The sequence below is a fragment of the Diospyros lotus genome, chromosome 11 (assembly GCF_014633365.1).
Source record: "Diospyros lotus cultivar Yz01 chromosome 11, ASM1463336v1, whole genome shotgun sequence".
Classification (NCBI taxonomy): domain Eukaryota; kingdom Viridiplantae; phylum Streptophyta; class Magnoliopsida; order Ericales; family Ebenaceae; genus Diospyros; species Diospyros lotus.
In genome coordinates this window covers 23,957,601-23,984,324 of record NC_068348.1, presented here as the reverse complement: position 1 = coordinate 23,984,324, position 26,724 = coordinate 23,957,601, and the positions used below count along the sequence as shown (strand labels likewise).

Here is a 26,724-nt window from a genome sequence, read left to right as displayed (position 1 = left end):
TCATTTACCATTTAAGTAATGTCTTCTTATTCACTCACCAAATATGGAATAATTCTAATCTCAAGTAATATCTTCTTTATTAAGTGCGAAATAATAATTTATCGTGATACTATTTAATCCACCAATTAAATAGGATAGTTAAAAGAGTTTTTAACAAATTAGTTTATTATGATAAATATAGGCAAGTTCATAGAATTACGTGCTGCCCAGGTCCCTGATCTAGGGTACACAAGCAGTCCTAACTAATTAACAAGTTTCCCATCCTTGAGACAATTATTAAGTCCTCCTCCTCTTCATCCAATTATTTACACCACCATATCATGAATGGTTCCATAGCACTTGAAAATAATACCTACTCGTAGTAGCACATATTCTTCCAAATTATTTTACAACTTGTAAAAAGGCTTGTATTGAGAAGTGAGAAGAACAATGTAAAGAGACTTGCGTTATTCAATACATTGTATGGAATTCAGAAAACAGAAGAAATGGATGTAGTTTGGAGATGGAGAAGCTTCACTTTCACTACTCCAGTGCAACTGAAATTGGCATGTTAACAGAATGCCTGCTGGTAGAAGATGTCCAGATTAAGGATCCTTGGACAAAAGAGGTGTTTGGACTGTCGAAGCCGGCCCGATTAAACGTCACTTGAAATGTGATCTCTTGGTTCACCTTTGAGAACTCAAGCGTAGCGGGGCTCAAGGCCATTTCAACACCTGGAGGTACCACAATAATACTCCCATAAGATGCCTTAGCCTGCCCAACGTTTTTCACTGTCCTTGTGTATGCCTGGTTGGGGTTGGCAGAGCCTAATGTGATAGAGAAGGAAGGATAGTTGAGCTCTGCTTCTGGAATGCTCGACACTTGAGAGCAGTTCACTGCTCTGCTTGTGATGAAGCTGACCTCCTCGTCTGTGTAGTTCAAACCACACAAGTAAGGTATGTAGTCCTCAGGCTTGAGATCGAAGACGAGGCCCGGATCAGCCGCTCTTGGTGGGTTGACATGGCCTGCACCGGTTGTGAAGATGTCAGCCGGCAACAGCCTTTCGTCGAGGATCGGCTTTTTCCCCAGGTTCAGCAGATCAGCAGTGGTCATGATTGCAGACTTGATTGCTGCAGGGGACCAATCTGGATGTGAACTCTTGAGCAGAGCTGCGATGCCGCTGAGGTGAGGACAGGACATGGAGGTGCCCGAAATCATGTTGAATGTTGCGGTTGTGTCGGTCTTGTTTTCGACCGAGACAGGCCATGCCGCTAGAATGCTGACACCAGGGCCAATAATGTCAGGTTTCAGTATGCCAGGGCTTGCCAAGCTTGGGCCTCTTGATGAGAAGGAAGTGACTACAGGGGCAGACAAGTCGCCTATAACCGTCCCTTTGAACAAGATAGTGGCCATGGGAGAAGCTGTGGAGTTTATGTACTCTTTGATCTTCACACCAGAGGCATAACTCACATGTGTTGCAGGCAGAACATGAGGATCAGCCAATGTGCTGTAGCCATCCGGTTCCTGATTCATCAGAATCATGGCTGCGCCGCCAGCGTCTTTCACTGTTTGCCCCTTCTCTATTCTTGCTATGCCGCCGCCTCTCTCACACAACACAACCTTGCCTTTCACATCAGTGTTGTTCAGTGATCCTAGGCCGCACAGAGCAGCGTCTGGATCGTTCTCTCCAGCGTAGACAAGAGGCAGCGAGGATGTTGGGAAATCGCTCGGCTGGAACAGGGACTCGCCGTCAAATTGCTGCTTGTTTTGGAGTACCGCGGTGGCTCTTATGCTTCTGTCTATGGTGCTGGCTCCAACAGTCAGAATCCACGGAGCCTCATTCGATAAGGTGCCATGTTCGGGACCTCCGTTGCCAGCCGAGCAGCTCACAAACACACCCTTCTGGATCGCGCCGAAGGCTCCCACTGCAATTCCATCAGCATAGAAAGAGGCAGAGCCACCGCCAAGGGACAGAGACAGGATATCAACTCCATCCTCCACGGCGGCGTCCATTGCACCCAAGATATCAGCTTCCGCACAGTCGACCTCAGAGCAAACCTTGTAGATGGCCAAGTGAGCCAGAGGCGCCATCCCGGCCGCCGTGCCATTGGCTTGGCCAAACACATTGGCGCCCTCCACGAAGTTCCCGGCAGCCGTGCTGGCAGTGTGGGTGCCGTGCCCTTCCTCGTCGTATGGCGGCCCGGTCTCGCCGCTTACGAAGTTCCTGGCGCCTATGAGCTTGTTGTTGCAGGCTGTGCCACTGAAATCACACTTCCCCTTCCATTTAGCTGGCGGAGGAGGCACCCCTTTATCGCTGAAAGAAGGGTGGTTGGGATACACCCCAGTGTCCAAAACTCCCACAATCACGCCCTTGCCGTAGTTTGCGCCCAACCAGAGGCCTAAATTCTGGTGCAGCCCCAAGAAGCTTGGGGTGTGAGTTGTGTGCAGAGAGAACTCCTTCTGGGGCCGAGCGGAGACGAACCCATCTATCTTTTCCATGGCTTTGGCTTCTTCGGGCGACAATCTGGCTGCAAAACCAGCGAGCACGGTGTGGTAAGAGTAGACTAGGCGAGGTGATGATGGTTCGTTTGGAGTGGTGGTTGGCAAGAAAGTCCGGTAAAACTTTCGAACATCTTTCGGTGAAGAGGAAAGAAGGTCATTTGGAAGCTTTACATGAACAATGTATGTTTGTCTTGCCAATGTGGTTTCTACTTCCTCGGCCATGGCAGGTCTGGAATTGAAGCTGGAAATTATGAGAGCAAGAACCAACGTGGAAGCCATGCTTGGCCGTGGTGGACACCTTTTTTGCTCCATGATTGTTCACAAAGCAGAGAAAAGGCTAATGCTTTGTACAAGTCCACCTGCAACTATATATATAAATTGATACAGAGAGAGCGAGAGAGAGAGAGATGGCTTTGGGTTCTATAAATACAATGGCCGGCTGCAAGTGCAACAGAAGGATGTGTTTGGCAGATGGGAAAATGAAGAGCTGAAGGAAGTTGAAAGCAGAGAAATTCGAGGATGGAGGATTTGGCAAAATCCCCTTCGGCCGGCAAATGCCTTTCTGTTAAGAAGTACGAACCAATTGGCGGTTAATCTTATGTCAAACGGGAATTTCTTTATTCTTCTAGATAAGTACGCACCTTGGACTCGGTTTACCCAATGCTAACTGACTTATTCCGTCAGATTCCTTCTAGCTGCATAGAAAACAAATTCTTTGATTTGAAATTATATTTGTTTGTTTGAATAAACGTAATAAAAAAATAAAAAAATTCTAAGCCAATCTGAATTTGGAATACATAAACATCTTGTATTTTTTGATATATATATATCTTAATTGACCACACGGGAATAAATACAAGATGGCAAGTCATACTCCCAACTCAGTTAACCAACCAAAACTTACCATACTTGTACAAGTAACCAAAACATGTGTAGACAGACGCGCAAACATGAAAGTACGGAGGGTATGCAGTTGCCTTTTTAAAGTTTTTTTTTTTTAAATTTTGAACAGATTAACATATCAAGTTCAGAAAGGAACACGGCCACATATATACAATGCATACCAGCAGATTGGCCCTTCAAAGATTAATGTGGAGATATTATACAACATTGACTAGATTTTGCACACCTATAAACCGCAAGACTTGTCAGTCCATATCTCCTTGAACAAACTGAAACATCGGGCCCACAAGGCAATAAGTTGCTGCTGGTTGATCTTCTCGGGAAGGCATCACTATTCCATCATGGCCAGACCACCATGTCAAGTTTCCGCAACCTCTCATTGGCGGAGGCTGTGAACAATTTTAGGCATCAATAGTTTTCTCCTGACGTATGAAAACTCTCCTAACTTGAGGCAAGATCTTTCCAGATGCAGAGGACATCGAATCATGGTCCAGTTTGGGATCAAGGAGTGTCAAATGGTCTGGAATGGAGGTGCAAGATTAAGTGGCCCATTTACCCTTTCTCCTCCCTTCAAACGAGGCAGTAGATTGCATCAAGGCTCAGGAATAGCTATTCGACAGCAGTGAACTCAAGCTTGCTATGTGGACAACCTAGCAAGTTGACCAGACATCTCAGTTAAAGAAGAATCAGCAGGCATGAAGTTTCTAGGAGTTCCACCACATTTCTGTGATGAGGTGGTTTTAAGGAAACAGAGGACTGATGTGCAAGCTTCCTCAGGTTGGATAAAGCTACAGCAAATAGGGTTTATCTCTGATAGGCTATGAAAAATTGATTGCATTCCATCATTGGTGAAGATCAAAGGATAGTTCATCCTCAATCTACTGTATGTTACATGGATTGGGCTACTTCAAAATGAGAGCAGGTAAGTGTCCAAGCATCAGACTTAGGTTATTTTTACGTCCAAGGAACAAGGATTAAAATATTCTATTGGGTTATTTTGGTAGGGTCTGTAAATGGAAATGTTCAGTATGATGAATATTTGTGGAAAGATAAACTAATTTTCAGATATTTGTATTTTTTAAGGTTTGTATACGAGTAATTAGAAAATAGTTACCATGGTACACTCTAGGTTGTGGTAAGGGAACAGGTACAGGGTAGTAGTGTTGCTAACTTTGGGGTACAGAGGGGGTGGGCTTAATTGGTTTCTTGTTTGGTGGTTGTATATTTTATAATTGTACTTGAGTCAAAATTAGTTGAACTAACAGTTTGCTATTACAGAAGTTGGTTTGTTTTGTTTTGAATTGTTTTCTATGTTATTGTACAACCTATGTTGAACAGTTAGTTCGCATTCTATATACTTCATGAAATTCATATTTCAATCTTAGGAACTAGTTCAAAAAGAAGTTACAAAACTATGAATGAATCGAATTCAACTTCACAAGAAGTGCCTTTCTCCTCTATTTTCTCCACATCCATGTTTTGGTTAGAAAGATAGCTATGGAGTCTCAAATTCCTTTATCTATTGTTTGGATACAATATCACTGTAAGAAGCATTTATATTTGGGTCCAAATCCACCATAGATTTAGACAGATCTAAGAAATATAAGGTTGCGTTCTTTTTACTGTTTTCAAATCATTTTTAGTTTTCGATTTTCTAAAATAATGAAAACGTGTTCTTTTTATTATTTTTAAAAATGTATTTTTGAAAACAAAAAAAAAATTATAAAAAAAACTCAAAACTATAAAAAGTTATTTTGAGTGTTTTCATCCAAAACAAACTCTAAACTCAAAACACAATTATTTATTTATTTATTCATATTTTATTATTATAATAAGAAAAAATATTACAAAATTCATTAATTTTAAAATATATATTTTTTAATAATATATTAACATTAAATATTTCTAATTTACTGAATAATCAAATTTATTGAATAAAATATTATTAAAAATTTATTTTCAAAATTTCAAAGAGAACGCGTTTTTTAATTTTCTGTTTTGAGAAATAATTTTTCAAAATGATAAAAAGAACATGTTTTCAATTTTCTAAAAATAGGCTATCAAAATAGAAAATTAAAAATAATTTCAAAACTCAAATTTAAAAATTAAAAAATAAAGACAACGCAACTTAAGAATTTGAAATGACATATTCCCAAGTGTCACATTTCAAATGACAGAATTTGAACTGCAAGTACTTCAAATTATAATTTTCAAATGACTCCCATTTGAAATGACTCTATCCAAACGCAACCTTATAGTCTTATTATTGAAGAATCCTACTCAAAGGAAGTCAGGTTTGAATATAATTCAAAATGAAATAGAAATAGAACATACAAGAAAGAGAGGTAGGTAAACTTTCTTTAAATTTTCTTTGAAAATTATTTTTATTTTAAGTTCCTTCCCTACTAGTTCTAAATTGTTTTAACAAAGTTCATACACAACTTGGGATCCCCATTCTTGGGGATCCAAATCAGGTTTCTCGCAATCCAATGATGCAAAAGAACCATTATCCAGACCAGGGTTCCAGGGGAGAGGAGCAAACTAGGTAACTATAAATTGACAAGTTGGACGGTTATATAATTATTAGAGTATATAAATTGCTACTAAATTTAATTGAGTCATATTAGGAACTAAAAATATTTGAAGATTATTATTTCTGATTTTTGCTAGGTGAAATAGTTAAAGTCACATTTCAATGTTTTGAAGTTCATTGAACACACACATCAAAGTCGTTCTGCCAGAATAGCCAGTTCATATTTTCATAAAAATTTCTGGAAATCAGTTTACAAAATGGTTCTTGTTTTACAAATGGGTCCCTCTTTGGATTCTGGGTGCATTTAGATATGATTTGGTTGATTTGAAAATGGTTGGAAAAGAAATAAAAATTGAAGTTGGAATATTTTCCTGGTGGTTTTGTGTTAAATTATCCAGTTAACTTGTTTTTCTTTTCCTTTTTTCTTTTTTTTTTTTTTTTTTTTGGGGGGGGGGGGGCTAGGGGGTTAGTACTAATAACTAAGATAAAAAAAAAAAAAAAGGATATTGTTTACAAAACTTATTTTTGTTTTCTAAGCGACCAGATTGGGGCTGTAGTGGTTCTCCCTATTTGTTCTGCTATATGTATATGAGGATGTGAACAGATGAACTAGACATACATGCATACGTTTTAAATATGAAAAATGCTATTGGTACACCCATTTTGTACATCTTGGGGTACAAAATGGGGTATTATGACAAAAAAACCCCTCATGAGGCGCATAAAGGCTCGTGAGGCGCATGAAGAGACGCAGGGTATTTTGGTCATAATACCCCTTGTGTAGCCTAAAATGTACAAAAATGATGTACATGTAACATGATTCTTTAAATATTATCTTTTTTTAGGGTTGTGAAGATTGTATGTCAGAAACAGGAAATGTGTGTGCACGTCTTTTTTGACCAAGTGAAATGTGCGTATAATAGCAAATGTTTTTATGCTGTATTTTTTGAAATGGAAAATTTGGTGCTTGTTTTGTCATTCTTCCTGTTTCAATAGTTGAAGTGAAATCATAACGTGGTTGACAGGATAGGTGGCTAGACAACAAGGGTAGTGTGTTGATGGAATGGGCAATGGGAGGAAAGCTGAGATGGCATGAGGTATGTTGGTGGGGAAAAAAACATTTGCCAGAATAAGACAGGGAGGGACGAAAGAGGAATTCCTTTGCTCAACTTGTGACTTAGTGGGAATTAATTAGATTTGGTAAAGTCAAAAATTGTGGCCATCTTTACTTGAAGTGATAGGCTATTGAGTCCATAATGACTGATAGTGGATTGGAGATGGCTATTGAGTCCATAATGAATGATAGTGGATTGGAGATGGCCATTGGGATTTGCGATGAGCTGTCCCTGATGTTTCTGTGCATCTACCTGGATATGAAAGCAAGGCAACCTGTGCAAAGAATTACCCAGGGGGAGAGTTGTTCGGTAGCCCACACCACTAGTGCACCCCTTTGTACCCCAAACATTGGGGACCATAGACCTGTTCAGTACTAAATCATCTCTCATGAATCTTGGCATATGAGAAAAATAGGGCTTTTAAAAGGGTAACAAGTTGGATTTTTGTCTCAAGGAACAATTTTTCATTTTCCTTTGTTTTTTTGTCAGAAAAGGAAAAATTATGAATTATTTGTGTGCTTTTAGATAATCTCTCCTGTAAATACAATCATAAGTTCTCCTTTCTATGGGTTCAACCACATAAAGAAGTCTTTTCTTCTCTATATACTTAACAGAAGAAGGAAACCACATGTTAAAATCACCTTCTCATAAATTTCTTCTTTATGATCTCTCTTTTATGCTTTCCTTCCATCATATTACAAAACTCAACAACTTTGCTCTCTCTTTACAAAGGTGAGAAAGCCAATGGCTGGAGAAACTAAAATGCATTTGGTATTTCCTCCCATCTTGATAATAAAATTACCCAATGTGCATGTCACTATAAAAGCGAACAACAATTTTAACACAAATGAGTCACTATGAAAACAGCAGTTGTTTTCATTTTTTTTATCCCCAAAAGCACCAAATATGGCCATAGATAGAGATGGCTGGAGGTTTATGTAGCTGATCCACCAAACGAGAATAAGGCTTGTTATTGTTGTATCCCTTTAACCACCAAAACTACTAGTATTCAAAGCAAAAACAATTAACAAAGATAAGGAAATTTGAAGCCATTATCTTTGTGTCATCATCTACACTTGAAAATAGTGTTCTCTATTGAAGCATTGCAAGGACACTCACCTGCATGAGAACCCAAACTAATGCCTTACTGCCTTGACAACTCCTATAGAAAAAGCCAAAAGGGGTCCCTACATCTGCATGAAAAGATATCAAGCCTGTTCTGTATATTCTTCTTTACCCATCCGTATTCAACCTTAAATCTGCAGTCATAAATAACAATTGCATCATCACAAAACAAACAGACCTGTATGTGTTGACTGGAAGAAGCCCCAGTCAAATCAAGCTTACCACCAGGCTATGTTTGAAGCCGCAGAAAACCATGCTTATCCCAGGCAAACTGAAGCCTACAAATTCTGAGCCATTTGTGAAGTCAGGCGCCAATGTCAAGAAAGTATAAACAAACAACAGAAGCCACCCAAGTCATCAATGGTTTAATTCTTCACGTGAACAGGTCAAACACTTTATCAATCATGATTCGACGCAAAGTTAAGTCCGTGTAGAGCTATTGCCACTGCAACAGAAAGAAATAAATCATCAACAACAACAATGCAGGAAATCATGCATCAGAACGTGTCAAATGATATCTCCATTTTGATTATCCAAGAAGTCCACAAATGGGGTGAAAACTGGCGGGTGGTCCAATGAACAAGTAAAGGACAAAATGATATGATATTTGATATTAATGCACAAACTTCTGTAGAATCAACTTTTCAAAGATACAATACCAGATTATTTTGGCCAGTTGTTTTCTCCATGCTAATTTTGCAATTGAACAAAGTTCAGCCAAGATGGTTCTGCTGCTGGCAACATAAGAAGGAAGAAATCATGAACTAAATGTCAACGTGTGAACTTCCAAAATAGGTACTTTTTTGCAGCACACTGCCTTCCAAATGTTTGTTAAGACTCAATGAGAATGCATCAACTTGTGCATTTGAATACGAAATATGGCACACCTGAAAACCATGCAGCTCAGTAAACTATAATTCCAATATAACATAAGACAAATGAAATAAAGCAAAAGCAAAACCCCATTAGGATAAAATATTATAGGGTTGGAGTTGTGGAAACAGCCTTTTTACAAAAAGCAAGAAGGTCGCATACAACTACAACCCTCTCCCAACCCTAGCAAAGTACTGGGGATGCCCTTTTTATCCTGGCCTTAAGGGAACTTAACATCCAAAATAGAAGTGCATACACAAAATGAATTTCATTTATTTATTCACTGGAGTAGGCATCTTAAGATTCATGATCTGCGATGCACCAAAATATCATGCTAGCATGCAATCAAGTTCTAAAAAATCAATTGTGTATCATTATAAAAGGATGCAAATTTCTTGCAATTCAATGCCTTCAATTTGTTTTACAGTCACTTCTTCATAAGTTCGCTCATTATAAAGAAATGGAGCATAAATTAAATTAACCCAAATTTAAGGGCAACGAGATTAATAAGAAAAATATAAAGAACATGGTTAATGTCAATATTTAAAATTTTGTAAGTAGGTAGGGTAACATTTGCAAGAAATTCCAATGCCCAATAGGTATAGTTATCCATCATAAAAACTTCAAAAAACTTGAAAACTGATGGATATGGATAACCAAAAACAAGGTCATCTAATGCTGCAGAAAGTAAAAAAACAAGGCAAAGCACAACTCACACCACTGTACACTGAACCAACAATGATAATAAATATCAAGCTTAATCCTAATAGGTGCAATCACCTATATGAGTACTAATTTGCCAATCATCCCTATATATGACCATACCGTTGTATGGCAATTATAAACCATATCATATCTAAGAGTTTCCTACCTAATTTTTCATCTTCATCTACTTCTTTTGCTAAAGATTCTTCCATTCTATCCACTCTCCCACTGATAAGAATTCTAACTCATGAATCATCTCTCTCTATGGGGCCATATCTTCTATATGGCACCTATATCATACCTAAGAGTTCCCCACTAAATTTTTCTTTTATCCTCCTCTACTTCATTTGCTAAAGACTTAATCCATTCTTGTCCGGTCTTAGAGATCTAACAAGGAATCCTCAAGAATTCCATAGAGAATTATGGAGAATTAGAGAAGAATTGGTAGGGAGAGAGAGGGAGAATGGGAGAATTAGAGAGAGAATTCCAGAATGAAATGATTCATAGCATGCCTTTCATCGGGTGAGATCAATTCATATTTATACTGATCTCACCAATTCAAGTGGGACGTTTCCCGCCAAAATTACATAACCACCTAACCACTTCATGCCAAGTATGTGCACTCGGCTAATACTGTAACACCCGAGATTTTATACTAAAATATGATGTAATATTCAAGATGTTTAGATTCAGATACTTGAGGAAATAGCACATTTCAAGAGATTGTGAAAGTCATGATTGTGGATTTCAATAAAACTCCAATATAGTTTTTGATCATTTTGGAGTACAAACCTTATTTAAATCAAAATCTTTGATAAGTCTTCTCAAAGTCTTTGTTAAGTAAGTCTTCTCCAAGTCTTTGTTAAAAGTCTTCTCCAAGTATTTTACTTAACCTCCAAGTTTGGGTCATGTGGCAAGCATTTATTGGCCACACATGGAAGATAATAATGAGGCCTCATGATGACGAGATATGTGGCGAAACATGATTGGCCGAAAACATTTATAAATAGGATCTTGGGTTGAGTTTTGGGCATTCCAAATCATTCGAAGCCAAGTTTATGCCATATTGAGAAGTGTGAAGGTAAAGAGTGTGTTATTGAGAGAGGGGGAGAAATTTTTTAAGAAAAACAAGGGAAATCGGTGAAGGAACGAAGGAGATACGAGCCTCACCGGAGAAACTGTGCGTCGCAAGAATCTAGGCCTGAATCACCGGAAAACAATGAGGTAAGTCCAGTTTCTTTTTGATATTCCTGTAGAGGGACGAAAGAGGAGCATGTAGGAAAAAACGGAGGTCAAATCAGAGTTAAAACAAGGGAGATATGGCCGAAAAACCAAAAGGGTGCAAAGCTGTCACGAAAATTAAAAGTGGCACCTTTCGTCGACGCGTGAGGGCGCGTGACATCCCCTTTTCCCATGAAATTTCATGTATCAACCCCTTATTAAATTACCTACAATACTATGTAAAATTATTTGGGGTTTAGTTCACAAAATATGTATTTTCTGCAGAAAAGCAAACCTTGTAAGGTGTGAAGCCTTAAACATTCAGATCTCATCCAACCAAGTTAAGGTAAGTACATTATGAACTATTTATAATATTTAAGTATGCTCATGAATCATGTTATGTGGTCCCTTATGTTATGTTTATGTTCACACAAGTTTCGGAACTGGAGTACGGTAGCGCTATGCATGAGGGTTCGTGCCCCCATAGTTGGTGGAACCTCTTGTGTCTCCTTATGTTATGTTATGTTATGTCATGTTTTGCTTAAATACGTATGATGGTTCTCTTGCACTTACTGAGATTTGCATAAATCTCATCCCATATATTTTTCCCTCCCAGGTGATCATGAATGAGGAGATCGGGACATGGACGTGGAGTGTGGAGGCTCTTTGAAAATAATTTTCAATAATTGAAATCTTGTCTCTCTCTTTTTGTTTTAGAAATATTTTCAGCATTAAACTCTTATGATATATGTACACTATTGCTCAATCGTATGTCCTTAAAGCTTATATAAGTTTATGAAAAGGCTGAGTCTCATTTCAAGTCCGGATTTCTCAGTATGGATGCTATTGTTACAAAGTATATTTGCTAAGTCTTCCTTTCTTCTATTGAAGCCTTGTTTTCAATATCAAACTTTATATTTACACGAAACATGCTTTGAATCTATTGTATACTGAAACTTTACTTAAGTTTATAAAAGTAGTGTTTCTCTAGTTTTTATGCGCTAAACCTTGAAGTTCATACGAATATTATTATTATTATTAAGTATGTTTTATGTTATGGGTGTCACAAATACTACTCCCCCTTATTTCTCGTCGACAATTTCATTCAGTAAGTACATGACAATTCTATCCACTCCTCACAACATTTTGTACGAGTTTTCTTCTCACATAAACAAACCATCTTAATCATGTCTCATAAATTTTACCTTCAATAGGAGTCACGCTAACCATATTACAAATAAACTCATTTTTAGTTATATCCTTATCTCCATTACGCTTGTATCTTGCACATGGTGGAGTCTTATTGCCCAACATTCCATGTCATACTACAAAACAACTCTTATAGCCATCCCATAAGATTTTCCTTTTAGCTTATTTTATTGTCTCATAAAATGTTGAACACATTGTTCTTTTTCAACCGTCTTGCCTTAATTCCATAGGTAACATCCTCATTAATCTCTCCATCTTTTGTAAATAATTGATCCAAGATATCCAAATTGATCTTCTCTTGGGATGACTTGATCTTCAAGTCTCACCATAATATCATCCACACATATTTTTACCAAACTTACATTTCATATATTCAGTTTTCACTCTATTCAACTTAAAGCCTTCAGATTTTAAGGTGTTCCCCCATATCTTGAGCTTAATATTCACACCTTTTTTTTTTTTTTTTTTTTGTCTAATCCTCCAAGACAATGTCATCTACAAATTGCATAATCCAAGACATCTCTACTTCAATTTGTTTAGCCAGTTCATCTATTACTAGGGTAAAGAGATAAGGACTTAATTAGATCCTTGATGTAATCCAATTGTAATTGGAAAGTTTCAATATCTCATCTACATGTTCTAATACATATTTCAACTCCATGATAAATGTCATTAATAACCCATACATAAGCAATTCAAACTCCTCTCAAACCTTCTATAGGACTGTTTTTGGGAATTTGTCATAAACTTATCTAAATCTATAAACACCATATGTAGATCATCTCTTCTATCTCTAGACCTTCCCATCAGGCACCTTATATATTGCTTTCCTTGTTGACCTACCAGACATGAAACCAAATTGATTTTCAAACACCTCGATTTCCCTTAAGTAGCAGCATGTATAAGAGCCAAAATAGGAAAATTTTCTTAATCACTCTCCTAAAGTTTCATAATATGCTCAGTAGCTTGATCTCTTTGTAATTTCCACAACTTTGAATGTTTTCTTTTTTCACATTATAGGCACTAGAGTGCTCCTCCTCTATTTGTCAGGCATCCTTTATGATTTAAGGACCTCATTATTAAGTAATTTCATTTAAGCACAAATACCTCTTCTCCCATGCATTTCCATGCTTATATCAAGATACTATCTAGTTCAACTGCTTTACCATTCATCTTTTTATGGCTTGTTTCACTTATTTTGGACTTGGACAAAAGTATCTATAAAACATATAATGTCTATCTTTTACAGAATCACTAAAGAAGCCCTGAGGTAACATTTGTTTCTCCACATTCATTGAATAGTTTCAAGAAACACCCCTCCCATCCCCTTCATTTACAAATACTTTTCGGTCTTCATCTTTTATACACTTTATTTAGTTAAAATCTCTGGTTTTAGCCAACTTATATATACACCTCTCTCTATCTTATGCCAAGTCAATTGTACAGTTTTTCACAAGCATTTGATCTGTTTCGTGGTCAATCTTCTTTGCCTTCTTTTTCCTAGAATATACATCTTCCACTTTTCTTTATTAGGGAAGTTATGCTAAGTCTTGGAACAAATTTTCTTGGTCGTAATTTTTTCTTCTACCTCCTTACTCAGCCACCTTGACTCCTGGTTTGGAGCTTCCCTTTTGAGTCTCTTAACTTGAATATTGGTGATAACAGCTGTGATGCACACTAACAAACAAATATTGCGTACAAGCAACCTAGTGACCTCCACTAGTATGCAGCATACCAAAAATCACCTACTACTCTTTTCAAAGGTCCACTGTATGCACAGTCAATTCAGACATACCAAGTACATGCCTTTCAGTATGTTTTGTTGTGCTCTACCACAAGACAAGTCACAAGCCAAGCAAATCCCTTTTAAACACCACTTGCAAGACATGACACTTTTCTGAGAATACAATCTTTTAGCACACATTGCATAGCTTACTTGGGAGGAAGTAAGCACATTGCCAGAGTGTAGCAGTGCTAGCCTACATTGAACCTAACCACGTCCTACTGTAGCACACAACATGGAAGATGACAAATCAGTAGCCCACTCAATCCCTAAAGTACACATTGCTTACAACATAACAATAGCCTAACACCTATACACACCAAGACCCCTACCCTTAAGGCAATACCCCATGTAATCCCTCCTAAACATCTATGACACCACTTGTTAGGTTCTTCACCCACTCAGGGATTACAAAACCCTCATGGTAAGCTATGGTCGACCCAAGTCATCACCTACCTTGGAAAACTTACTTAGCACGAGCGCCATACTTAGTGCAAGAACAATAAAAACAGCTAGCACCCCTTACCCATGCATTTTACGTCATTCTTTATTTGATTGAAGGAAATAATACATGGTCTACTAGGGTCATGGTAGCTTTAGAAAATTTGGAAGTATTCCAATTCCAATTCCAATTCCAATTCTATCAATTATACTGAAATCCTGACAGTTTAAACTTAATTATCCAAAATTTGGGAAAAAATGCCAATATCCTCTAAGGCCTAGATCTCGAGAAATGCCACCAAGCACTTCAACCATAGTTTTTTTTTTTTTTTTTAACCCTAACCAATACATGATTTCCAAGCATATAACTAAGTTGACAACTCTACCACCATCTCACCAACACAAGTTCTACAAGTGTCAACCCCCAAGAATTAGAGGAGACATGATCAGATAAAAAAAGGAAAAAACTCATGCATAATTGTAAGGCTATGAATGAACTGATCAACTTCTTTTAGGCTGTTTAAAAATAAAAAAGGCAGCATGCTTCAAACACAACCCCCATTCTTCCATATTGTAGTATATAGCTGTATATACACAAAAGATTAGAAGATCATTTAACAATTGATACTTGTTGGACGAGATCAGTTTCTGTTAGAAGTATAAGTGGAGAAGGACTCTAGAAGCATGATAATATCTGCTGGAACTCAAGATTATCTTCAGATTATTTAAATTTATGTTTGTTAGTAGTAGATAATTGTTATAATCTTTTATATTTTACATCTTCTTTATCTCCTAAGTTTTAGGAGATAGTTATCCCTATTTTTTAGGAGTAGAGTACCAAATCCTTTCCTACTTTCTAGGAAAGTGATATAATAGTAGTTTGTATATATATTTTCTGCTACTCTCGGAATTAATTCAAGCAAGCTATTGGATTATTTTCAAAGTCTTGTTTCATGGCATCAAATAACTGTTCGATCAAGGAAGAACGGCAATGACTTCTCTCGATTTCATTCATGGCCGACGCCAATCTCAACCCAACCCTAACCGAAGCCTCAGCCACTTCATCTCCAAGTGCTTCTCTTACATCTCCGTCTCCCTCACACCTCACTACAACACCTATTGATAACCATCCCCTACAAATTACTCAACACAAACTTAATGGGAGTAATTTTAGGAAATGGTCTCAATCGATAATGTTAGTGATAAAAGGCAAAGGAAAATCCGGGTATTTAACTGGATCCATCCCTGCTTCGCCTACTACAGCAGCCAACTATGGCCTTTGGGAGGCTGAAAATTCTACCATCATGACTTGGTTAATCAACTCCATGGAGCCAAAAAAATAGGGAGAACATACTTGTTTTACAAAACGACCAAGGAAGTTTGGGAATCAATCCAAGAGATGTATTCGGATTTGGAAGATTTCTCTCAATGTTTTGAAGTCCGATCAACCATCAGGAACACTAAACAAGGTATGAATAGTGTGACCGAGTACTTTAATGTTTTGGTTGGATTATGGCATGAGATGGATATATTCTATGCAATAACTTGGGAGTCTCCAACTGATAGCACATAATATAATAAGATGATAGAAAGAGAGCGAATTTTTGACTTCCTATATGGTCTTAACCCTGATTTGGATGAAGTTTGGGGTAGGATTTTGGGTACAAAGCCTCTTCTATCACTCGAAGGAAGTTTTCTCAAAAGTAAGGAAAGAAAGCAGGAGAAAAGTGATGCTCCAAAACCCATCAGATTCAATCTTACCTCACCAGCATTCGGCTCTTGCCTCTGTTAAACAGGGGGATGTTTTTGCAAAGAGTCAGGCAAGGGACAAGTTATGGTGTGACCATTGCAACCGGCCCAACCATACTAAGGAAAATTGCTGGAAAATCCATGGCAAACTAACAAATTGGAAGCCACGGCTGAGGAGAAATAACCCCAAAGCAGCAGCCTATAATGCTGAGGCTCCAACAGAAAATAAATCCAATCTGAATCTATCAGAAGAGTAAGTTCAAGCCTTGTATAGGCTTCTAAACCAAGGTACAAATCAGTTCGTCCAAACCAATCCTCAGCCCTCTGCTTCTCTAGCACTACAAGATAATTTCCAGCCCTACCTCTTGGTTTCTAAAAGTCTTTCTAAGAATCTATGGGTGATTGATACGGGAGCACCAGACCATATGACAAATTCAGCAAGGTCTTGGCTAATTATACCTTATGTGACTCATCTCTCAATATATCTATGGCTGATGGAACCACTTCACCAGTTTTGGGTATGGGGACTGCATATATTTCCAATTAAAGCTGAATTATGTGTTACATGTTCCTAGACTGCAACACAATTTATTATCAGTGAGCCGGATCAGTAAAGATATGAACTACACTGTAATGTTCTACCCTTCTTATTGTGTTTTTCAAGATCGAGCCTCAGGGAAGATGATTGGCAATGCTAAAGTAATGGATGGCCTTTATTGTCTTGCAATAGATCTTTTTTTTCCTTCTAGTTTTTCTTCTAATAAAGTTGTTCTAAGTGTAAAAACCAATGCCAATGTCCTGTTATGGCATAAACGCTTAGGACATCCTAGCTTTCCTTACCTTAGATCTTTATATCCTGATATATTTGGTAATAAAGAGCAATTTCTTTCATGTGAACAGTGTACTCTTGCTAAGCAACATAGATCTCATCATCCTACTCAAATGTACAAGCCTTCTACTCCCTTCCAATTAATTCATAGTGATATTTGGGGACCCTCTAAATGCCCTAATATCACTGATTTTAGATGGTTTATTACATTTATCGATGATCATTCTAAGGCTTGTTGAGTGTACTTGATGAAGGAAAAACTGAAACTGGAAATATATTCAAACGATTCCACAAATTAATTTTGAATATGTTCCAAACTTCCATCAAAATAATTCGCACTGATAATGGCCGAGAATATTTTTCAAATGATCTCTCTCATTACTTTGCCGAGCATGGTATTTTTCACCAAAACTCTTGTCCATATGCACCCCAACAAAATGGAGTGGCCAAACGAAAAAATCGACACCTCCTAGAAGTGGCTAGAGCTATGATGATCACTATAAATGTGCCTCATTCTTATTGGGGAGAAGCAGTCATCACTGCTGCCTACTTAATTAACTGTCTCCCATCCAAAACTTTGCAATTCCAAACTCCTCTCAACATTCTATGTACTATGTATCCAACCATCTCTACCATCTTGTCTATTGCTCCTAAGGTTTTTGGCTGCATTTTCTATGTTTACAACAATGCCCCTTCTCGGACCAAGTTGGATCCTAAAGGCACCAAGTGCATTTTTGTGGGATATTCCCCCTCTCAAAAGGGTTACAAATGCTATTGTCCTACCAGTCACAAATTTTTGGTTTCCACCGATGTGACATTCTATGAAGATCTTCCCCATTATTCCCTCACAGGCCACCATAACAGTTCCAATGAATCCATTTCTCCCTTATTTTCCTTCGATCCCAATCAACCAGTATGTTCTCAAGGGGGAGAATTCTTAGTGCCTCATGACAACATACTGTTTGGTGCTGGAAATTCTGAACCTGACACAAAAAATCCTGCAAATTCTGAGTCCTCTCATCATTCTGAGCAGGAAAAACCTAGTCCTACAGCAGCCAAAAATCCTCCTCTATTTGTCTACTCAAGAAAATCTAAAGGTCATATAGAACTGAAGCAAAACCAGCCATATCCAAAGACCAATCCTTCAACAAAAAGGGGTAGCAATAAGGGGACAGTTGCACTAGAAAGTGACAGCAGTACTAAAGAAGAAGATGGCTTAGATTGGGTTGTTCCAATAGCATTGAGAAAAGGGGTAAGATCATGGGTTAAAGTACCCAATATCTAATCATCTAACCTATGTGAAATTGGCTCCACAGTTCAGAGGATATTTGGCCCAGATTGACAGCATTAATATTCCAAAAGATATTCAGGCTGCTATGGAAGATCCTAAGTGGAGAATGGTTGTAATGGAAGAAATGGATGCATTAGTGGGAAATAAGATATGGGAGATAGTTCCATTGCCTTCTAACAAGAAAGTGGTTGGATGTAGATGGGTATTTACAGTCAAACACAAGGCTGATGGGAGCATTGAGCGATACAAAACTAGGTTGGTTGCACAATGTTTTACCCAAACCTTTGGAATCGACTATGAGAAGACATTTGCCCCAGTTGCCAAACTAAATTCCATTCGATTACTATTATCTATTGTTGTGAATTTTGATTGGCCTCTCTTCCAATTCGACATTAAGAATGCTTTTCTTAATGGTGATTTGGAGGAAGAGATTTATATAAGGGTTCCCCCCCCCCCCCCCGATTTTGAGCAAAATATCGGAAGTGGTAGTGTGTGCAAGCTGAAAAAGTCACTCTATGGTCTAAAACAGTCACCAAGGGCTTGGTTTCACAAATCCAGCATGACCCTCAAGCAGCTAGGGTATAAACAAGGCCAATCCGAGCTACTTTGTTCATTAAACTCTAACAAAAATGAAAAAAATGGCTATATTGATTGTTTATGTTGATGATATTATTGTAACAGGTGATGATTTGCAAGAAATTGATCATCTAAAGCAGCAATTGAAGGCTAAGTTTGAAGTTAAAGACCTAGAAACTATGAGATATTTCCTAGGCATGGAGGTAGCTCGAAGCAAAGAGGGTTTGTTCATCTCACAATGAAAGTATACCTTGGATTTGCTGAAAGATATCGGAGTGATAGCTTGCAAACCAGCTGGAACACCCTTGGAAAAGGGCTGGAAACTCAAAGAAAAAGGTGATGATGCTCCCATGAACAAAGAAAAGTATCAAAAGTTGGTAGGGAGGTTGATTTACTTGTCATTAACTAGGCCAGACATAGCTTATTCAGTAGTGTAATCAGCCAATATATGCATTTACCCACGGAAAGACATATGATGGCAGTTCAACATGTTCTAAGATACCTAAAAGGAACTCATGGAAAATGAATAATGTTCAAGAAAACTGAAAATAGGAGCATTGAAGGCTATGTACATGCAAACTGGGCTGGTTCTAGAGAAGATAGTCGTTCAACTTCAGGGTATTGCATTAAGGTATTTGGGAATATTGTTACATGGAGAAACAAGAAGCAGTCAGTTGTGGCATGCAACAGTGCTAAAGCTGAGTTTCAAGCAATTGCTCATGGGATATGTGAAGTAATCTAGCTGGAAAGGCTCATGGAGGACTTGAAGATTCCCCTATCTCAACCAACAAAAGTATTTAGTGATAGCAAATCAACTATCAGCATTGTTAAAAATCCAGTGCAACATAACCAGAGGAAGCATGTGAGGATTGATAGGCATTTTATAAAAAGAGAAATTGAGGAAGGAGGAATAATCTTGACCTATATACCATCTAATGATCAAGTGGCTGATGTTTTAACAAAGGCAGTTGCAAGACCAGTTTTTTAGGCTCTAATTAGCATGCTGGGAATGACTTCCATCTATTCTCCAACTTGAGGGGGAGTGTTGGACGAGATCAATTTATGTTAGAAGTATAAGTGGAGAATGACTAGAAACATGATAATATCTGCTGGAACTCAAGATTATCTTCAGATTATTTAAATTTATGTTTGTTAGTAGTAGATAATTGTTATAATCTTTTGTATTTTACATCTTCTTTATCTCCTAAGTTTTAGAAGATAGTTATCCCTATTTTTTAGTAGAGTACCAAATCCTTTCCTACTTTCTAGGAAAGTGATATAGCAGTAGTTTGTATATATATTTTCTGCTACTCTCGGAATTAATTCAAGCAAGCTATTGGATTATTTTCAAAGTTTTGTTTCAATACTAATAATATTAAAAGAGACTGAAGTGAAAAGGAGGAAACACAGAACAAGGATAAAAGCTCATACCCCCACCCCCAAAAAAACAATAACTCCCACAGGAAATAATAATTAATTAATAGAAACAGAAAATTGGACATTACTGCCTTTGATTTCTTCCCATTTTCAGAAAGCCTTCAGTGGATACATATAAGCCACAGTTATAAAACGATAAAAGAATTTCTACAGGATGTAAATAAGTTATGCTTCCCTGCATTTGCATGAAATGATGCTGGAAGAGAACATCATAGAACGCCAGGTGCAGAACCAAAAATCAGCTTCAAAGGCCAAGGGAAATGGATTACCAAAAAAAACACAAAACAGAACAAATAACAAATGTTGTTACTACAACAAAACAAAAACGTGCAAATGGCACAGAATCAAAAGGATCATTGCTCTGAAAAAGGACACACCTGCCTTCCTAAGAAAGAAATCAAGCAACCTTATAACCAAGCCCACTCTCTAAGAGGTGAAACAAAGTCCAAGCTTCCTTTTAATCAGTTCCAAATGTGTCACCCTGCTTCGAGAGGTCTAACAAGGTCCAAGCTTCCTTTCGATCAGTTACGAATATATCACCCTGCAGCAAAAATAAAAAAAGCCTATCCAGTTGTTACAAACATATAACTCACTAGCTACTCTTGGATTAACGCAAACTCAAACCAAAATTCTTTAAATTTGTGAGACAATACACCTGCCAAGTAAAATTAAGTCTCTGATTATTGTTGTTGCTGTTGTGAGACAACAATTGATACAAGCTTTATTGTTACAATTCCTCAGGCCGGTATACAACTTTAAAGATAGAAAAATAAACTGGCCTGATAAACTCTCAGCATTTCTATGTATCTTTCATATGAGTGCAAATCAATTTTATTTTTAAAGCAATAAAACAGCAACAGAGTGTTAAACTGATGTCTCTCTTTAATCCACAAATAGAGACCGATCATTTATAGGAAAGGTTGCATGAGCATCATATGCCATCAGACTTTGATGCATGTATGTGTTCGTATACATACAACGTCACTTAAAGTAGTAGAAAACAAATCCACAAATCTATCTCCATTGACATTAAGTTTCCAAAAGTTGAGCACACAAAAACCACTTATTGATGGAAGATACTAAATAACATCCATTCTCAAACCCAAAAAGAAAAAGAAAAAAAAAAAAAAAAGTTTCTTCTAAAGAAATAGTGAGCTTCTAAAGTTTTTACCAAAAAAAAAATACACTTCTGACTGTTCATATGTGGCATGACAAACAAACAAAAGCAGTAAAGTACACATCTGACAGTAAGCTCCTTTGTAGCCCTCTCACTTTGGTACAAGCAGGCCCTTTCCTTTCTCCATCAAGTCCAAAGTTAAGCACACCAAATCCAAGTATTGATGAAAGATGAAAACAAGTTTTCTTATATAGGAATAATTAGCTGCTAAAGTAGAAAAAAAAAAAAGAAAATTTTGTCAGAACAAACTTAGAGAAAAAAACAAAATAATCAGTAAAGTATGCATCCGACAACAAGCTCCTTTACGACCCTCTGATTTTGGTGTAAGCAGGCCCTTTCTGATCTCGATGAGTTTCCCAGAGTTAAGCACACCAAATGAAGGTGACAAAAAAGCTTCTTATAAAACAATAATTAGCTGTTAAAGTTTTTATGAGCAGAAATACAAGAAAATTTTGTCAAAACTTTAGAAAAGAAAAAAAGCTTCAGACAACGAACAAAATAAGCAATAAAGTACACATCCGACAATAAGCTCATTTAGAGCAGTCAACATAATTATATGAAGATGCAATCATTAAATTAAAAGGTAACACTGCAGTCCCATGCAGTAACAAGTTCCATTCAGGATTAGTAACTGCAAGCTAGGTATCACATCATAGCCAAACCATCAGATAAATTAAAACCAGCAATTTGTTTTTCATTCTGGCCTTAAGGTCTAGGTCTAGAAAAAGGGGCCATTGCATAAACAGACAATGGGAAATTTGATGTTTCAACTTCAACAAAATAAGACCAAGTATTAGAGGCTCTCAATAGCAAATCACTCGCCCCAGTGAATGATTTCAACCGCATAGTCAATTTTTTTTTAAGTGAAAAGATATTTCAAATATGAGCTCTAGAAGAATTGTAGTAAGCGTTAGATTTAACAATATTGGAATGGAAAGGAAACAATATGGAGCAATCTTTGACAAAATGGAAAATTTCATTGAATAAAGTTGCCAAAGGCAGACATTAGAAGAGTTCTGAGCCAGAAATTACATATACCTCGAAGGACAACTTGACCTTCCTAAAACTTCAGAGTATTTGAGAAGTACCTAAATCAAAGCAACAACAGAATGTACATGATCAACAAGGAACATCAGGTAATGCCTTTGGAGAGAAGAACAGACGCAAAGAGCCTACTTATTCACCACTGTACTAACTGCTACCTAAAAGAAATGCGCATAGCTTGCTTCTGCTGAACCAAAAACATTGGCCAATACAGCAACAAGGTATACCATGGTCCCTGGACTAATGTGTATTGCCACACATCAGACGCGAATAGGATTCCCCATTCCCTTCCATACTAAGAGGGGAAATTGGAAGAGGGCCATCATTCCCCTCACAGCCAGTATTGCCAACCAATTTTCTTGCTTCTTTCTCAGGACTAGTGACCTTCAGATTATCAAGAGCTGTCCCTTTCTTGTTTAATACATCCCAGAAGAAGTTCGTCAAGACAATCTCATACGATGGCATCTTTGCATACCCAGGGAAGTAGTTAATATCAACTACAAGGTACCTATTCCCAAGTCTAATGTCTCGAATGACATCAAAGTTGAAGAGATGCAGTTTTGTTGCTTGCCGTAATCCACGAGCAATGTTAGCAATAAAAGTTTGTGGAGGCATCTCTGCGTCTTCCAAATTCATCGTCTCGTAATACTTGTTATCGTTTCTTTCATGGCTGGTCAGATTCGAAACCTGTGAGAAAGACAAAGAGCCCACCGAGCCACCCAATTTATCCTCTGAAACGTCCGGCAAGGACTTCCGCTTCACGCATTTCACATAGTCCCCAACCACATAGACTTTGAAGATCACCCCACCGTGATTGACGAATTCTTGCAGAACAATGGGCGGCTTGAGCTTGCTCAAGCCGTCCTGGTTGAACACCAACGACATCTTGTGCGACTTGGCACTGCCGTCGGCCACCACCGGCTTAGCAATCACCGGAAACTTGAGCCCCTCCCCCCACGCATTCGGATCGAGGAGCTTGTCCGAGTCGTAAATCACAATCTGCTTGGGAACCCCGAAGCTCTCGCTATCACTCTCAACCTCCAACCCTTCCACCACCTCAAGCATCGAAACCCTGTTGTGGAGCCTCTCAATCGCCTCGGGCGAGTCGATTATCAACACATTAGGGTTCCTGGCAGAGTAGTCCTCCAACTCCCTCTTCCAATCCTCGCCGCACAACTTGTGCAGCACGCAGTCGAACGGCCCTTGCTCCGCCAAGGGCTTCTCCGTATCGATCCTAACGAGATCGATGCCTCGCTCTTCCGCCATATTCACAAGAGACGCCTGAATGAAGCTCGTTTGCTTCTTCTCCGCGAGCGCGTAACCGACTCCGAATCTCCTCATTGTCTCCGCCATTAATCTCTCCGCAGAACGGCACAAAACTCATAACCTTCCAACAAAACCACACTCAAAATCGGAAAACCCAAACTCTCCAATTCAGAGAATTAGGGTTTCGCCTATCAATCTCCCTATCCTCTTCTCAATTCTCTTTCTACTTCAAGAGAATCGAGACTCGCGGAGAAAGAGAGATGTGTATATATATAAATATATAGAAATGGAAACAAATACATAGGGGAGAGAGCTGTAGAGAGAGAGAGAGAGAGAGAGAGAGAGAGAGAAAGGGGGGGAGAAAGGGAGGGAGAGAGAGAGAGAGAGAGAGAGAGATGGCGTATGCATGCGAGAAAGGAGAGGCTGGGGATATATATATATATATATATAGCGTGGAGTGGGGTTAGGGTTAAGCGGGTGATAAAGTAAGCATGGTTAGAGGGCAGGTGGGTTAGGGGAGTCCACGTGGAATATCATGCTACCTTTATGCGGATTCTCGCTGCAAAGGACAAAACGCGTATCATCCAAGGGCTGGATTTGGAGTGCCACCGGGAATGGACGGTGTAGATTCAGTTAAAGTGACACGTGACCAAGTGGTCAACCCTGATGAGTTACTTTAGAGGGGTCCTTTTGACTAGGGTCTGTTTGCAGTTTGCACGGGACTCATCAACATCTGCGGCTTGTTGGGGTACAATATTATTATTATTTATTTAATAGATTAAACACATGCCGCTGCGCTGCCACTCACTCCACTAAATTATGAATGTCACTAATAAATTCTACTCTCCATCATCCGTCACCACCAGAATCAGTTCAAAGGCAACTATTTGCGTCGGACTGTAAAGTTCAACGGTTACCTTTAGCAAATAAAAATTAGGTGACGTCACCATCACCCAAGTGATAAAATACCAAATATAATTTATTTTTTTTAACTAGGAAACGAATATAATTTATTTATTTATAAAAAGTTAATTTAATTGTGGTTAAGGTTGGTTTGACTTTTAGGTCATATAGCTGGTGGTGCCTGGAAGGATTGGAGCTGAGATGTTGGGGAATCAAATGATCCAATTGGCATCTAGTGCAGGATAATGCTATTTGTAGATAGAGATTTACGGATAATTTTTTATATATATATATGATAAAATAACCAAAATATTCTTAAATCACTCTCACAAAATTCTTCAATATTGAAAAACCCATCATTATGGTTGCCCTCGCATCGTCATTGTCACTTTTGCACCTCTGTTGCCCCCATCAGCCAGCCATAATTGCGCGTCACACCTATTGTCGCTTTCACCTGCCATTGTCGTTGACATTTCCAAATGCTTCTCCATCACGGATTAACACAATTTTCACAGTCATGGATGAAGCTCGAGATTGGACTTCATCAGAGAAGAGTATGTCTACAAACTTGTTGAAAAAGAGAATCGACAGCTTGGTGGTAGGGGCGACAAAGATGCGACGATTGGCCCGAGGTGCAAGGTGAGGCAATGAGATGATGTATTAGTTGCCAATGATGGCAAGGGCGACGACGATCAACACAATCCTCTCAGAAAGGCGATGAGAGGATGCAGCGACGATGGTAGAGACAATGACAATGTGACGATCGGTGTGAGGTAGCGGCTGTCGACGATTGCTTGAAACGCCTATGAGAATGGGAGAGAAATGAAAGAGAAGGCAATCATTGAAAGAAAAGAGAAAGCAATTGCAAGTGAAGATATTTTTATTATTTTGACGTCTTTCAATCATTTATTATGTATCGATAATATTTTCCTATAATACATACCTCCGGCCTCAAACTGGAGAGACGTGACTTCTATATTTAATTCTATGGTTTTTACTATTGAACATGCGGAGTGTTTGTTTCCTTGCGTGGCGTGGCAGGGGAATGTTGGTTGTGATGTTTTTCTTTGTTGGGTTGATGTTCTGAGACGCGAAACCAGCGGATACTTGGGGGGGTGGCGGGTTGGTAAGTTGGCTTTGGAATTTTTCATTCATGTGAAGTGATAGCAACCCAACGTTACTATCACAATCACAAATTGGAAATTAGGATTCCCCCCATGTTTCTTTTATTCCTATAAATCACTCATTCTTCTGTGTTTTCGTTATCAATCCTAAGATGAGCTCATTTACTTAATTTAGTCAACAAAAAGTCAAGACTCCGCCGTCACTTTTTTTATTTTTTGATAATTATTGGGAAGATATTTTATCAATAAGATGGAATAATTTAATTCAAATATAATATCTAAAGAATATTTGAAATACAACAGTAGCGCATTGGTGCAATATGGGTCCATTTATCTTGAGAGAACAAAGGGGACATGATTAACGAAAAGAGATGCATGCGGAATATGTTGTCACGGCCGGTTAGCTTCATATTCTTCTCTTCGCTTTTAATTAGAGGATTTAGAGGAGGCACCTTGGAATATCTATCTGCTTTGGCTGCCACTTCACTTTCCTTTCCTACAAAACAAAACCCATCCCCATGTAGCGTCGCCTTCACGAGAATTTCTTTCTTTAATCTTTTATTATTATTATTATTATTATTATGATAAGGACATGTAGGAATATAACGTCGTAATGGTATCGCCACAACTAAAGGGGGTTTTGAGATTTGGGTTTTGGGTTTATTGAGGTGAAGTAAATTGAATTATAAATTATTTTTTTATTAATTTATTAAATTGAGTTATAGTGTTAAGTAATTAAAAAATATATATAAATACATAACTAACTATGAGTGATACGACTCTAAGGTCTCAGGTTCAGATTATAAATACATAACTAACAATTCTAAGGTCTCAAGTTCGAAATTTTTTAAAAGTGTTATATGAACATTAAACCATGATTTATCTGGGAGTGAGTTGGGATGAGGTTCATCTCCTCCAATAATTGTGGGGCGCAAGTTC

General features: G+C 38.0%; 1 protein-coding gene across 9 annotated transcripts; it reads right to left on the bottom strand.

Moving 5' to 3' along the window:
• Positions 1–304: 304 nt before the first annotated feature.
• On the bottom strand, positions 305–24,153 carry LOC127813197 (subtilisin-like protease). 9 transcript variants are annotated; one of them, XM_052354014.1, is made up of 7 exons: positions 22,487–22,728; positions 20,649–20,812; positions 8,817–9,044; positions 8,380–8,602; positions 8,152–8,291; positions 3,123–3,176; positions 305–3,043 (listed from the first exon to the last, which is right to left on the bottom strand). In XM_052354014.1, exon 7 carries the CDS (start codon positions 2,791–2,793, stop codon positions 523–525), a length of 2,271 nt encoding a protein of 756 aa, XP_052209974.1. In that variant the 5' UTR covers positions 2,794–3,043; positions 3,123–3,176; positions 8,152–8,291; positions 8,380–8,602; positions 8,817–9,044; positions 20,649–20,812; positions 22,487–22,728; the 3' UTR covers positions 305–522. The 9 variants fall into 9 exon arrangements, 7 of the variants coding, with proteins under 7 accessions (XP_052209974.1, XP_052209977.1, XP_052209975.1 ...); XM_052354017.1 differs by lacking the exons at positions 20,649–20,812; positions 22,487–22,728 and adding exons at positions 10,906–10,985; positions 11,108–18,688; XM_052354015.1 differs by lacking the exons at positions 20,649–20,812; positions 22,487–22,728 and adding an exon at positions 3,611–4,034 and having other exon boundaries at positions 8,817–18,688.
• Between the last annotated feature and the right edge of the window lie 2,571 nt (positions 24,154–26,724).